At 38.4% G+C, this 16,172-nt stretch overlaps 1 protein-coding gene across 1 annotated transcript in view; it reads right to left on the minus strand.

Annotated features, from left to right (window-relative positions):
- Window positions 1-16,172, minus strand: part of OFCC1 (orofacial cleft 1 candidate 1) — a 36,118-nt gene that overhangs the window by 16,219 nt on the left and 3,727 nt on the right. Inside the window, exon 3 of the mRNA XM_030816453.1 lies at window positions 8,640-8,651. Coding sequence (XP_030672313.1) covers window positions 8,640-8,651 — 12 coding nt within the window. The remainder of the gene's footprint in view (window positions 1-8,639; window positions 8,652-16,172) is intronic.

The raw sequence follows: 16,172 nt of genomic DNA on the forward strand, positions 1-16,172 counted from the left end.
ACTAAATTCCAAATACTATTTTTATAAAGTTGATTTACAAATATTTTGTAAATAAAAGGCAACTAAAAATACAAGAATATTTGTTAATGATAAAAAATAGTCATCTTAAACTAGGTCTTCATTGTACTAAATATCAAAACAAAGCAACGACAACAAAAAAACAACCAAAAAAATAGCTTTCTTTTTTTTTTGGTTTTAACTTTAAGTTCCAGGATACATGTCCAGAACATGCAGGTTTGTTACATAGATACGTGAGTGTCATGGTGGTTTGCTGCACTTATCAACCAATCACCTAGGTTTTAAGCCCCGCATGCATTAGCTATTTGTCCTGATGCTCTCCCTCCCCTCACCCCGCCCTCGACAGGCCCTGGTGTGTGATGTTCCCCTCCCTCTGTCCATATGTTCTCATTGTTCAACTCCCACTTATGAGTGAGAACATGCAGTGTTTGGTTATCTGTTTCTGCATTAGTTTGCTGAAAATGATGGCTTCCAGTTTCATCCTTGTCCCTGCAAAGGACATGATCCCATTCCTTTTTGTGGCTGCACAGCATTCCATAGTGTACATGTACATTTTCTTTATCCAGTCTCAATAAAATTAGTACAATGAATATTTAGTTTAAGATAATTAACTCTTAAATATCAAAACAAAACAACAACCAAAAAAACAGTTATCTTAAACTAAGTCTTCACTGTACCAAATATCAAACACAACAACACAAAACAACCAAACAAAGAAAAACCAATGACAAAAATACAAACTATGACTTGGATATCCGTCATGAATCTGATTATCTAACATTCTCTTAGAAATCTTGGCCAAAGCATAACTTGGGAAAAATAAGGAAAATATGTGCCAAAGTTATTGAAAAAATTCTATGTTGCATACACATTATTTGATGACAATATGATTTCATGCCATGAAAACAAGAGATTTGACTCAAAATCTTTCAGAACAGAGGAGATGTTATTTGAATAACATCTTGGTAAACAACCATATAATCATAAAGAATCATTAACTTTTCTAAATACCAACCATAGCCACCTTGAAGTAACAACTCAAAACCTATTATAAAGCTCAAGATAACACCCAATAATTAATTAATTAATATTAGACTTTCACAGGAATCTATAGGTGGTCATCAAGATTATTAATCTTATTCAGAATCCCAAACTGAAAGACACATGAGTAACAACATAATTAAAAACAGAAAGTTAGAGTTAGATGAAAAATTTATACCATTTTTCTTTTTTTTTCTTTTTTTTTTTTAATTTTTGAGACAGAGTTGCATTCTGACACCCAGGTTTGAATGCAGTGCCACCATCATAGCTCACTGCAGCCTTGAGCCTCGAACTCCTAGGCTCAAGCAATCCCCTCGCCTCAGCCACCTAAGTAGCTGGGACCACAGTCGTGCACCAACATGCCCAGCTAACTTTTTTATTCTTTGTAGAGGGGGAAATCTTGCCATGTTGCCCAGGCTTGTCTCAAACTCCTGGACTCAAGTGATCCTCTCATCTCAGCCTCCCAAGGTGCTGGGATTACAGGCATGCGCCACTGTGTCTGGCCGTCTTCTTCTTCTTTATAGAAAGGCTAATATGTGAAAATTGGTCAGCTGCTAACAGAATATTCAAGAACTGGTACCATGTTGGACAAATTAGCTTTCTCAACTGCTTGTTCTTACTTCCTTCCCAAATCTTGTGGGTATTTGATATATCGGTGATTTGAAAATCTAAATAGGATAACAGTTGAAGTTTGCTAACAAGTTCTAATTAATTGAGCCATATTCTTTCTTCCCCTAAGGCCCTCCCTCGCGATAAATTATGAGGCACTTTAACTTGCAAACCACTGGAGTGCTGTGGAGTGGCTAACCGCTGCCAGGCTTTATCCCACAGTACCCCAAGGCATTCATGCATCGTGTGCTCACTGGACCTAGAATCCTCAAGGAGCTGAAGCGTGTCCCTAACTTCTAAACAGGAAGATGCTTCCAGTACGTAAGTAATTGTGGTAATTCAAAGGTTAAGTATATTGTTTTTTCTCATATTTAAAAGTTCCCCAAAAGTCATATCAAAGTAGAGTTTCTTTCCTGCTAGTTTGAAGCTTGACAACATTACCTTATATGTAAATAAGTTAGCGTGTAGAGTTTGGAAAGTTGCCTTTCAAATTATGAAGTACCTGATCTTAGACATCAATCACCCCTCCAATCTTTCCAATTTTGCCTTCGTTCATTTAACAATTCATGTCCCTCATGGATCTAAGATTACTTACATGTATATATTGTATTTAAGGGCTCATTCCCGTAATAGTGTCTTTCATCACACTGAAACATACTTCAATACAAAACAATCGATATAATGGTTTATTGGGTTTCGTTTAAACAAAATAATCTTTTTTAAAAAAAATCTTGTAACTTATAGACAAAATCTATCTCATGAAGCAAGGGATTCAGGACTTCCCTTTTTTTTTCTTTTTATATTGGGTTTTTGGTCAATTATTCTGATAAAAGCTAAGGAAAGCTTATTTTCTTATTTATTTTTTTAACTTGATTTAATTTTTTAAAGCAACTTGCTGAAGGTCCAAGAAAGCTTATTTCCTATTAAATTGTTTTTGACAGCAAACAAAAAGTGTTCAAAAGAAATTCTAAATGAAATTATTTAGAGATTAAAGACTAATCTAAATTCTGCTAAAAGCATAAAATACTAAGCACAGAAAACATATGCCGAAAGCATAAAATACTAAGGTCATGAGAAATTTTTCTAGTAAAATTTTTCTTATACTAAAATTGCAACTATTCACTTTGGGAGGCCAAGGAGGGTGTATTACCTGATGTCAGGAGTTCAAGACCAGCCTGGCCAACATGGCGAAACTCCATCTCTACTAAAAATACAAAAATCAGCCGGGCATAGTGGTGCATGCCTGTAGTCCCAGCTACCCGGGAGGCTGAGGCGGGAGAATGGCTTGAACCTGGGAGGTGGAGGTTGCAGTCAGCCGAGATAGTGCCACTGCATTCCAGCCTGGGCGACAGAGCAAGACTCTGTCTCAAAAAAAATAAAAATAAAAATAAAAGTGGAACTATTGAATTCCAGCTAAAATGGTGGCCAAACGAAGTTTGCAATTTATATGGAATTTAATTGATACAGTGAAACTTCATATTCTAGTAGCAAAAAAAGTCCTGAAATTTTTATGTAATATTTAAGCAGAGGTAGGTACAATTTGGTAATCTTATCAACTGCTTAGACACTGACTGCATCACTAGTATATTGGAAAAATGAAGCCTTTCCCAGTTTTTTTTTTTTTTTTTTTTTACTACGTAGCCATGTTTATATTAAGAAAGTCATTGGACCTCTAAAAAATCACCTATATGGTCTCCAGTTTTACCATTTCTATGATTCTAAGATTCTTAAGCATCCTTTTTACTATCATATAGATTCTTGTGCTCACATTTTTATTTTAAAGTTATATAAATTTCAATGACATATAAACCCACTGGTTTAAATGTATGAATCCGTCTGTCATCAATGAACTGGAATAGTAATGTCTCTGGATATTAAAATAATTCTTGCAAAGATTATTTCTTCAATGATCTATGGCAGATTTTATTAAACATTGTTTGCAAAATCGTTCATTGGAGGTTTCATTAACGTGGATTTGAAGCGACAATATAAAAATAACTATGCTTAAGAGTTAGTTAAGTGTCACCACTGGCATCAATTTTAGCATTAACAGAAACAGAAAAGGACAACACAAACAGATATTCTGCTGATTTCCTGGGCAAATCTGTCTGATTACCTGGGGGTAGGCAGTTCCTCTGAGGAAAAAAAAAAAAAAAAGTTTTTTCTTATTCTGCTGACATTTCCAAAACTCAAACGTTTCATTAAAATGCTCTTTCTCCAACTGGACAAACATTGTTCTGGAACTCTGCTGTTCTGTTTTTTGTTTGTTTTTGTTGTTGTTTAAAAAAAGAGACAGGAAACAAATTTAGTTTTATAAACTGACCAAATATTTTATACATATAGTATCTATATAAAATATTTCTGTATTTCAGTAAAAAGGATGCTTTCCTGAGGATTTATTTTTAGACTTCCAAATCAATGAAAGAGATTCAAATCACTTAGGACCCCAATGGTTTCTGAAGACACAAATCCAGGTCAGTTCAATAAACCTAAAGAAAATGATTTTCCTATATATTTTCTTTTTCTTAATAATTGTTTAAATGTCTCAAAGCAAAAAAAAAATTTGTAAATGGTCTATAAATTTTATTTAGCACTTGTTTTCCATCTTAAGGGAAAAACAGCTATAAATGAGAACAATGTAAACAGTTTTATCCAATATCACTTCTAAAATAATCTAGGCTACGTGCACTACTGGGAAAAACAATTCTCATCACATATTTGCTCAGACAATTTGAATTATGCACTTAACACAAGTGCTTATGTTATTTTTATTACAAATTTTTGTACATGTGTATTTCTAATGGCCATAGTGGTCTCAAGGTAAATTTAGGGTCACAGTTATTACCCTAACCCAGGATTTCTCTACCTCAGGCACAACCACTATGGATCCCTATCATTTATTCTAACTACCTCTCATCTCTTCCAGAAGGATCTAAGTCCTGAGATCACATATGCTCAGAACTCATTCCTCTCCACATCTCTGGAATGTCTGCCATTTTCCTTCCCTACTCTCAGCCTTCGGCATTGCTGCCTGCTGTCAAGGATTCTATGCTGACCCATGATGCTCTTCAAACCACGAGCGTCTCCACATCCATCATGAAACAACTGGTGGCACCTCCAGTCCACAAAGCCACATGGACGGCATCCTGTCAGTGCCAGAACTACTGCTGGGGTCACCTCCATTGACTACTGTCGCCTCTAACACTGATTCTTGCTGGTGCCCATTGCAGCCATGCCACATTCTCTCCAATATCTTCCTGGTTCTGATCAAACCTTGCACTCACACCTCTGTCCATCCGATGTTCCATCAGCAATGCTAAGTGAAGGGGTCTGGTATATGTCATCTTCCAGCTCCTACCCACCAAATGCTGCTCCTCCATGTTACACAGAGGCCCCCTACAACTGATGGAGATCTCAGTTTTTACTTCAAGCCCCTCCCACTAACTCCCAAGAATAAATGCCTGAGGATTAGACCACAGGACAAAACAATTGGCAAACATTGTACTGTAATCAAAATTACCTTTCCTCTCTGGCCCTGAGATATTGGCATGAGATCAAGCTTGTCAGCCTGACTGTCTCTTTCCTTAGAATTAGTCTCTTCCCAGGAGGCATCTTAGTCTTTCTTAAAATGAAAATGCAACAAATGAACTAGTCGAATGGTGGCGAAAGACAGCTTAGTGAAGTTTGAATTTAATATGAAATTTCATTAATATGGTACAGCTTACTATAATGGCCAAAAAGTATTTTTTTAATTTCACCCAATATTTAAAGGGAACTAAGTTTAGAAAAGAAAGCATTTTTGGGTTCCAACTGCTAAGATACTGACCACATCATTGATGTATCAGAAAACCTAAATTTCTGTCTCAGTTTTTTCATTGCAAGGCTGTGTTCATTTTTAGGCCACTTTAATCCACAAATCCTCAGATGTGCTCAGTCCTAAACTGAACATGGCTTAACTTAACTAAACTGAAATCCCAATTATACTATTATGGTATACCTACACACACACACACACACACACACACACACACACACACCTGTTTTGGCCATATATCTACAAATATTCATTGAATAAAAGAAATGCTATTTATAAAACATATAAAATAGGTGCAAAAATTGTATATGAGCACATAATATATGTGTTTGAGAGTGCCAGATGAATCTGAATTGATCAACTGTAATTTTTTTTTTTTTTGGTGGGAGGATGAAGTCCCTATCACCTGGGCTGGAGTACAGTGGTGCAATCTCAACTCACTGCAACCTCCGCCTCCCGGGTTCAAGCAATTCTCCTACCACAGCCTACCGAGTAGCTGGGATTACAGGCGTGCACCATCACACCCGGCTAATTTTTGTATTTTTAGTAGAGATGGAGTTTCGTCATTTTGGCCTGGCTGGTGTTGAACTCCTGACCTCCAGTGATCCAATCACCTCAGCCTCCCAAAGTGTTAGGATTACAGGCGTGAGCCACTGTGCCCAGCCTGATCAACTGTAATCTAAACACAAGAGCATCTTGTTTGATTGCTCTTCACTTTACTGTGCTTTGCAAATAATGTGTTTTTCACAAATTAAAGGGTTTTGGCAACCGTGCATCAAGCAACTCTATCAATGCCATTGTTCCAACAGCATGTGCTCACCTCATGTCTCTGTGTCACATTTTGGTAATTCTCTCAATATTTCAACCTTTTTCATTACATTGTCTGTTACGGTGATCTGTGATCAGTTATAGTTGACATTACTATTATAATTGTTTTGCAGCACCATAAACCATGCCCATATAAGGCAGCAAGCATAATAGATAAATGTGTGTGTTCTGACTGCTCCACTGACCAGCTATTCTCTTTATCCCCTATCTTTCTCCCTCTCCTCAGGCCCCCTATTCCCTGAAACACAACAATATAGAAACTAAACCAATTAATAACCCTACATTGGCCTCTACGTGTTCAAGTGAAAGAGTCATACTTCTCTCACTTTATTCAAAAACTACAAATGATTAAACTCGTGAGGAAGGCATGTCGAAAGGTGAGACAGACGGAAAGCTAGGAGTCTTGCACCCACCCAACCACCACATTGCAAATGCAAAGGAAAAGCTCTTCACAGAAATTAAAAGTGCTACTCCAGTGAGCACATTAATTATAAGAAAGCAAAATAGCTTTGCTAATATGGAGAAAGTTCTAGTGGGGAGGACAGAAGATGGAATCAGCCACAATATTCCCTTAAACCAAAGCCTAATCCAGAGGAAGACCCTAACTTTCTTCAATTCTGTGAAGGCTGAGAGAGGTGAGAAAACTGCAGAAGAAAAAAATGAAGCTAGCAGAGCTTGGCTCATGAGGTTTAAAGAAAGAAGCCATTTCCACAACAGAAAAGTGCAAGGTTAAGCAGCAAGTGCTGATGCAGAAGCTGCAGCAAGTTATCCAGAAGATCTAGCTAAGATCATTGATAAAGGTGGCTATGCGAAACAACAAATTTTCCATGTAGATGAAATAGCCTTCTGTTGGAAGAAGATGCCATCTAGAACTTTCACAGCTAAAGAGAAGTCAGTGCCTGTCTTCAAAGCTTCAAAGAACAGTTGGACTCGCTTGTTAGGGGCTAATGCAGCTGATCACCTTAAGTTGAAGCCAATGCTATGTACCATTCTGAAAATCCTAGGGCCCTTAGGAATTACACTACATCTGTCTGTGCTCCATAAATGGAACAAGAAAGCCTGGATGACAGCACATCTGTTAACAGCTTGTTTTACTGAACATATTAAGCCCACTGTTGAGACCCACTGCTCAGAAAAAGAGATTTTTTTCATAGTATTACTTCTCATTGACAGTGTACCTGCTCCCCAAGAGCTCCTGATGGAGAAGCACAAGGAGATGAATGTTGTTTTCATGCTTGCTAACAGAACATCCATTCTGCAGTCCATGGATCAAGGAGTAGTTTTGACTTTCAAATCTTATTATTTCAGAAATACATTTCATAAAGGTAAGCATCCCATAGGTAGAAATTCCTCTGTTGGATCTAGGCAAAGGAAATTAAAAACTTTCTAGAAAGGATTCACAATTACAGTTGTCATTAAGAACATTTGTGATTCATGGGAGGAGGTCAAAATATCAACATTAACAGGAGTTTGGAAGAAATTGATTCTGACCCCCATGGGTAACTCTGAGGGGTTCAAGACTTCCCTGGAGGAATTAACTGCAGATGTGGTAGGAATAGCAAGAGAACTAGAATTAGAAGTAGAGGTTGAAATAGACAGAAGTGCCGCAATCTCCTGATAAAACCTGAATGGATAAGAAGTTGCTTTTTATGAATGAGCAAATAAGGTGGTTTTTTAAGATGGAGTCTTCTCCTGGTGAGGATGCTGTGAACATTGTTTGAAATGATGACAAAGGATTTAGAATATTACATAGGGGACTCAGTTGGCAAAGCAGCTGCAGAGTTTGAGAGGATTGACTCCAATTTGAAAGTTCTACTGTGGGTGAAAGGCTATCCAATAGCATCCCATGCTACAGAGAAATCTTTTGTGAAAGGAAGAGTCAATTGCTGTGGCAAATTTAATTGTTGTATTATTTTAAGAAATTTCCACAGCCACCCCAACTTCAGCAACCACCACTGACCAGTCAGCAGCCATCTAGCTTTGCTCCACCAGCAAAGATTATGACTCACTGAAGGCTCAGAGGATTGTTGCAATTTTTAGCAGCAAAGTATTTTTTTAATTAGGGTGCATACATATTTTTGAACATAATGCTATTGCACACTTTATAGACTACAGTAGAGTGTAAACATCACTTTTATATGCACTGGGAAACCAATACATTTACATGACTCACTGTTTTGTGATATTCATGTTATTGTGGTGGTCTAGAACTAGATCTGCAATATCTCCAAGGTATGCCTGTAGTTGCCCTCAGTGTAACTCTGCTGACATAATGTATTTCATAAACATAGAAATCCTTTATGTCTTTTCTGTTTTCTATTTCTCATACCTAGCATAGTGCCTGAAAAATAGAAAATGTTCAGTAAATATGCTTTTCAACGAATGAGGAGGAAGAAATGGAGAGACACATAAAGCATTTTTGATGTTTTATATATCTAACTTCTGATCAAAATGTGGAATAAATTACTTTATGCCCAACTAATCATGCATATACCACTTCTGTTTTCATTGATGTTGTACTGACATTATTAGCAATAGGCAGCAGTCAGTAAATAATCCAAGCCATATCAACCATAAGAACATTTATCAGATTTTTGTTTGGCTTATCTGTCTTTGCTGTCTTGCATCCATTTCCCCTCCTTAATGGCATCACAATTTTCTAGTTTCATTGTGTACAGTCTCGATGGCCCAGTAACTCCAGATTCCTCTCTCCAACTACAGAAGCCAAGGAGGGCTTGACAGAACCTACTTCTCCTACCCTGTGATAGAGCCAGGAGGCAGGCAAGTGGCCTATGCACGGCCAATCAAATGTTCTCCCCCTAAGACTTTGAATTTTGGATAAGTGAAACAAGGATGGAAAGAACGCTTGGCATTTACTCATCACAGTGGTTAAGAGCTGTATCAAAACCAGACTGCTCCTGCTATGGGACAGTTACTGTGTTTCCAACTTCCTGTACCCGTAGGCATCTCGGTTTTTGCCCATTTCCACTATTGAATCTCAGAGCTCATGAAATCATTCTGCTTGAATTAGTAAGAGATGGTGTCTGTTGTTTACCACCAAGGAGCTCTAAGTGGCACATGTTCACACAAGCATCATAGCAGCCAGTCTGCATCCTTGGAAGATGCCACTGTGTGATGTCTAGCAAGAGTACAGAAACAACCATAATGCACAACTCCCAGGAGGAAAGAGGGAAAAGTAGGGTTGTATTCCTCAATATTGTCAATTCTGCTTTTTAAAGTTAAGTATAGCTATGCCTGGCTTAAACAATAATGTATATAATTAATCACATTCGTTTCTTTTCCACTTAGTTTTGAAATAACCTCAGTGAAAGTTAGAAATTGAAAGGGAAAAACTTCCCAAGTGCAATTTTAAAAATTCACCATGAGGCTGGGCATGGTGGCTCACGCCTGTAATCCGAGCACTTTGGGAGGCTGAGGTGGGTGGATCATCTGAGGTGAGGAGTTCAAGATCAGCCTGGCCAACATGGTGAAACCGTGTCTCCACTAAAAATACAAAAATTAGTGAGGCATGGTGGTGGGTTCCTGTAATCCCAGCTACTCAGGAGGCTGAGGCAGGAGACTCACTTGAACCCAGGAGGCAGAGATTGCGGTGAGCCGAGATCGCGCCACTGCACTCCAGCCTGTGCGACAAGAGTGAGACTCCGTCTCAAAAACAAACAAAAAAATCTCACCATGAGTTTAACTGTTCCACTATTCACGTCTATAATTATTTCTTTTTCTTCCTATCTAGTATCTTCCTATAGCCCCTTCTCACATCTGTCCCACATTACATTTTACTGCCATTTAGAATTTAGCCCAGGAGTTGGAGGCCAGCATAGGCAACATAGGCAACATAGTGAGACTCCGTTTCTATAAAAAATACATATAAAACATAAAAAATAGAACTCAGGTATTAACTCTATTTTTAGTACCACCATATTATATATTCGGAATAGTAAAGGTTCCCTTTCTCCCCACCCAGGTTAGGAACCAAAACCAACTCTCCCTGTGAAGTTCTAAGCAGTTGTGGCTTCTCTATGCATCTCTTTTCAACTATGATAATTCTGTGTATGCTGTTATCATCTAGCAAATCATCTTCAGGCAGGGTGTAGCGGGCAGTGGGCACTGAGGATGAGCTGAGACAGTGCAATCAGGGAAGCAGTGTGCACACAACAAACACTGGTTCTGGGCAAGATGGAGCAGAGGACGTGCAGCCCAGCAAAGGACACGAACAGACACTTCTGAAAAGAAGGCATACATGCAGCCAACGGGCATAGGAAAAAAAGCTCAATATCACTGATCATTAGAGAAATGGAAATCAAAACCACAATGAGATACCATCTCACACCAGTCAGAAAGGCTATTACTAAAAAGTCAAAAAAATAACAGATACTGGCGAGTTTGTGGAGAAAAGGGAACACTTATGCACTGTTGGTGGGAGGGTAAATTAGTTCAACCACTGTGGAAAACAGTATGGCAATTCCTCAAAGAGCTAAAAGCAGAACTGCCATTTGACCCAGCTATCCCATTATTCGGTATATACACAGAGGAACATAAATCATTCTACCATAAAGACACATGCACGCGAAAATTCACTGTAGCACTATTCACAATAGCGAAGACATGAAATCAACCAAAATGCCCATCAATGACAGATTGGATAAAGAAAATGTGGTTCATATACACCATGGAATGCTATGCAGTTGTAAAAAAGAATGATATTATGTCTTTTGCGGGAACATGGATGAAGCTGGAGGCTATTATCCATAGCAAACTAACACAGGAACAGCAAACTAAATACTGCATGTTCTCACATATAAGTGGGAGCCAAATGGTAAGAACTTACAAACACAAAGAAGAAAACAACAGACACTGCTGTCTATTTGAGGGTGGAGGGTGGGAGCAGGGAGAGGAGCAGAAAAGGTAACTATTGGATACTGGGCTTAATACCTGGGTGATGAATTAATACCTGGGTAATGAAATAATCTGTACAACAAACTCCTGTGACATATGTTTACTTATGTAACAAACCTTCACATGTACCCTCAAACCTAAAATAAGTGTTAAAAAGTTGTATGACTTTTAAAAATCCTTCTAATAAATCTTTGCATTCATACTTTAAAAAAATGACATATATGCAAATTCCTCTGGGAATGCACAGCATGGGGTGTTTAATGTTTTTGCTAATTGTCTGCTTATGAATAAAAGGCCAGTGGGAATTGAAACAAAAGTCTGATGCAGAGCCTGGCATACTTTCATCAGAAGTCGGGGAGCAAAGGCAGGGCAGGCCAGGAGGGGATACGGCAACAGTGAGAAGGAAGGACTGAGGGTTCAGTTCCGTTCTGTCGTTTTCCATTTGCACCTTTCAAAAATGACTGTTACTGGCCGGGCATGGTGGCTCACGTCTGTTACTCCTGGCCCCAAGAAATCTGCCTGGAGCCAGGAGTTTGAGACTAGCCTGGCCAACATGGGGAAACCCCATCTCTACTGAAAATACAAATTAGCCAGGTGTAGTGGCATTCACTTGTAGTCCCAGCTACTTGGGAGGCTGAGACATGAATGAGAATTGCTTGAACCCGCAGGGTGGAGGCTGCAGTGAGCTGAGATAACGCTTCTGCACTCTAGCCTGGCCAACAGAGGAAGCTAAACTCTGTCTCAAAAAAAAAAAAAAAAAAAAAAAAAAAATGGCTGATACCAATTTATAGTGTCAGCTCTGCTGCCCATTGTCATTTTCCCTGGAGAACGTTTAGATGAATAAGTTTCTAAGGACGCCTTAACACTGGAGTCTCCAGGTGGGATTTGAGGGTATACGAAGGCCTTCCCAATGATCTCGAAATCACAGCAGTTGGTAGTTGCCTATTTTGGCTATTCCTGAAGATCAGTGTGTCCTTACTTTAATTACTTTTCTACTATACTAAGAGACTCAATCCATCATAAACTTGAAGTCTTTTTTATAAAGATTTGGTTCTAGAAAATCCCTCTCCTAGACATTTCCTTCATAATTTAAATTGCTATTTGGCAAATAATTTTTCATTTCCTTGAGGGAATTTGAATAAAGTCATGTTGGAATTCTGCCATTACATATAATGCATTTCTTTAAAAAGCATCTTAAAGGAAGAAATGTATTGATATTTACTTACCAGATGATAATTTGTGCTAATTCTAATATTACTGTGGGGAGAATATGTAACTACTCTATTTTCTCTAAGTAACCACATTGGCAGTTAATACAAATGTTCTTTTAAAAATTGTATTAACAAGAAACACTGTGTTCTATGATATCTAGTAGTTTCTACATGCACGTATTTCAAATATTCTTCTTTGTTCACAGACCATAAAATTGCATGTATCATTTGCAATTGAATTTTTTCAGAAGTCCCCTCAAAGGGAAAAGGGAAAGGTAAAAATGCATTGAATAATTTTTTTAAGTTGGCTATATTCCAGCATACAGAGAGTATAACTCCTGCCTCTGTCAGTAACTGGCCGGATTTGCAAGGATGATAAATCATTCTTGGATTTTTCATCCAAAGTTCCTTCTCTTTGGTTTCTTCCTCTCGGCTTTACTTTTGGCTTATAAATTTGGATCCTCCCATCTTCCAAAACCAAATTGACGATCACTTGTGAAAATACCTTCATGCCTAGTCTTTCCTAAGACACAGGGACTAAACCTATAATAGTAGGCCTATAGAGTACTTGAAATGGGGCTAACTCACATTGAGGTTTGCTGTCAGTGTAATGATTCACACTGTGTTTTAAAGATTCTGTACAAAAAAGGGAAAATATTTCAGTTTTACATTGGTTTTAAGTTGAAATAATATTTTAGAGATATTGGTTTAAATAAAATATATTATTAGAATTAATTGAGCTTTTTTAAAAATCTTGTTACAGTAGCTATCAGAAATTGTATTTATTTATTTATTTTACTTTAGAGATAGGGTCTTGCTCTGTAGCTTAGGCTGGAGTGCAGTGACATGATCATAGCTCACTGCAGCCTCTGACTTCCTGGGCTTAAGTGATCCTCCCACCTCATCCTACTGAGTAGCTGGAATTACAGGTGCATGCCACCACCCCTAACTAATTTTTTTTTGTGTAGAGATGGGGTCTCACTTTGTTGCCCAGGCTGACCTCAAACTTCTGTCTTCAAGTGATCCTCCAGCCTCAGCTTCCTAAACGGGGAGAAAATTTTAAATTATGCATGTGGCTTTTACTTTATCTTAGATAGTACTTGCCTGTAACATATACTTACATCCTAAAACACAGATGACATCCTTCTTATGACCTCACTTTTCTCGCTCTAACACCTGATGTATATCATAAGTGTAATTATTCACCTTGACTCATTTTTTTGAGTTTCAAACAGCTAAGTCATCAAGTAGTACTCTACTTCTGAACTGAATATCAATCTAAAAACTTAAAAAATTGAGATTTTTCACAAAGGCTTCCTAGTCTTTTTTGGCCCCCAGGGAATAGGAATTCTTATTGAAGATGTCTGAATACCTCTGCTAAATATGAATTGGTAAAGAAGGGCTGCTCCATCCTCCATTTGGGCTGAAGGACACATTTTTACCTCCAGGATCTAACTGTGAAATACTCTAGCTCAATAAGAAGACCATTTCTGTCAAGTGAATCAAAGATTCCCTTGCCCTGCCCCTGGACAGGTGATATTTGCCTGCCCCTGGACTGATGACACCAGAAGTTGATCTTCATAGTCAAGAGTTGACTGAGAGGCCAAATGGATTCCAAAGGACTCTAACCCTCCCTTCCTGTTCCTGTGCATTCATCTTCTTTCCTGCATCTTCTCTGCTAATCTGTGGATTTGCTGACCTTGCATGTCTGGCCAAGCTCTAGAGTTTCCTTTCTGATTACATCATGCAACCACATTAGATGTCATGCTGACATTCCTTCACAATGCCCTGTCCTTTTATCAGGTGACATCACCCCTAACCAAAAGAGAGACATACAGCAGAGGAGTAAAATGCATACACCACAGAGCCAAACAAGTCCTCCTTTAAATCTCTCATCATACCATGCATTGTATGCTTTACCTTAGTCAAGCTACAACCTTGATTTCCTCATCTATAGGATGAGGATAATAATAAAATGTACTTTGGATAGAGCCTGCTAGTTGACCCCAATATACATTCTCTTCTTTAATAACAGAAACCAGCCGGGCGCGGTGGCTCACACCTATAATCCTAGCACTTTGGGAGGCTGAGGCGGGGGAATCACTTGAGGTCAGGAGTTGGAGACCAGCCTGGCCAACATGGAGAAACCCCATCTCTACTAAAAATACAAAAATTAGCCAGGTGAGGTGGCAGGCACCTGTAATCCCAGCTACTTGGGAGGCTGAGGCAGGAGAAACACTTGAACCCAGGAGGCAGAGGTTGCAGTGAGCCGAGATCATGCCATTGCACACCAGCCTGGGCGACAGAGCAAGACTCCATCTCAAAAAAGAAAAATAATAATAATAATAATAATAATAGAAACCTTCCACCCTCACCTTGGAACTTGGCTACCAGCTAAGGCCTTCATTTCCCAGCCTCTCTTGCAGCTCCATGTGGCAAAAGGCATACAAACAGAAATGGCATATCTAACTACCTGTATGTGGCCTTTTTCTTTTCTGCAAGTGCCTGAAATATAGAAGTGGTATCTAGTCATCTTGGACCAAGCAGATGAGAACAACAGCTTAGGGATTATAAAATAATAAAATGGAAAGAAGACAAGAAATAACCAAAATCAGAGCTGAACTGAGGGAGACTGAGACACAAGAAACCATCCAAAAGATCAACGAATCCAGGAGCTGGTTTTTTGAAAACATCAATAAAATAGCTAGAATGCTAGCTAGGCTAATAAAGAATAAAAGAGAGAAAATCCAAATAAACACAATTCAAAACAAGAAGGATATTACCACTGACCCCACAGAAACACAAACAACCATCAGAGAATGTTATCAACACCTCTATGCATATAAACTAGAAAATCTAGAAGAAATAGATAAATTCCTGGACTCCAAAGACTGAACCAGGAAGAAATTAAATCCCTGACCAGACCAATAAAGAGCTCTGAAATTCAATCAGTTATAAATAGCCTACCAACAAGAAAAGCCCAGGACCAGATGGATTCACAACTGAGTTCTACCAGATGTACAAAGAAGAGCTGGTACCATTCCTACTGAAGGTACTTCAGAAAAAAAGAGGAAGAGGGAATCCTCCCCTAACCCATTCTGTGAGTCCAGTATCATTCTGCTACTAAAACCTGGCAGAAGCACAACAATGACAAAAAAACTTCAGGCCAATATTCTTGATGAACATAGATGTAAAAATCCTCAGCAAAATATTGGAGAATTGAATCCAGCAGCACATCAAAAACCTTATCCAACACAATCAAGTAGGCTTCATACCTGGGATGCAAGGTTGGTTCAACATATACAAATCAAAACATGTGACTCATCACATAAACAGAACTAAAGACAAAAACTATATGATTATCTCAATAGATGCAGAAAAGGCTTTTAGTAAAATTCAGCATGCCTTCACGTTAAAAACTCTCAAAAAACTAGGTTTTGAAGGAACATATCTCAAAATAATAAGAGCCATCTATGACTAACCTACAGCCAACATCATACTGAGGGCAAAAGCTGGAAGCATTCCCTTTGAAAACTAGAACAAGACAAGGATGCCCTCTCTTACCACTCCTATTCAACATAGTATTGGAAGCCCTGACCAGAGCAAACAGGCAAGAGAAGGAAATAAAGGGCATCCAAATAGGAAGAGAGGAAGTCAAACTATCCCTGTTAACAGATGACATGATGCTATAACTAGAAAACCCCATGGTCTCAGCCCAAAAGCTCCTTAAGCTGATA

The sequence above is a fragment of the Nomascus leucogenys genome, chromosome 8, assembly GCF_006542625.1.
Source record: "Nomascus leucogenys isolate Asia chromosome 8, Asia_NLE_v1, whole genome shotgun sequence".
Taxonomy (NCBI): Eukaryota; Metazoa; Chordata; class Mammalia; order Primates; family Hylobatidae; genus Nomascus; species Nomascus leucogenys.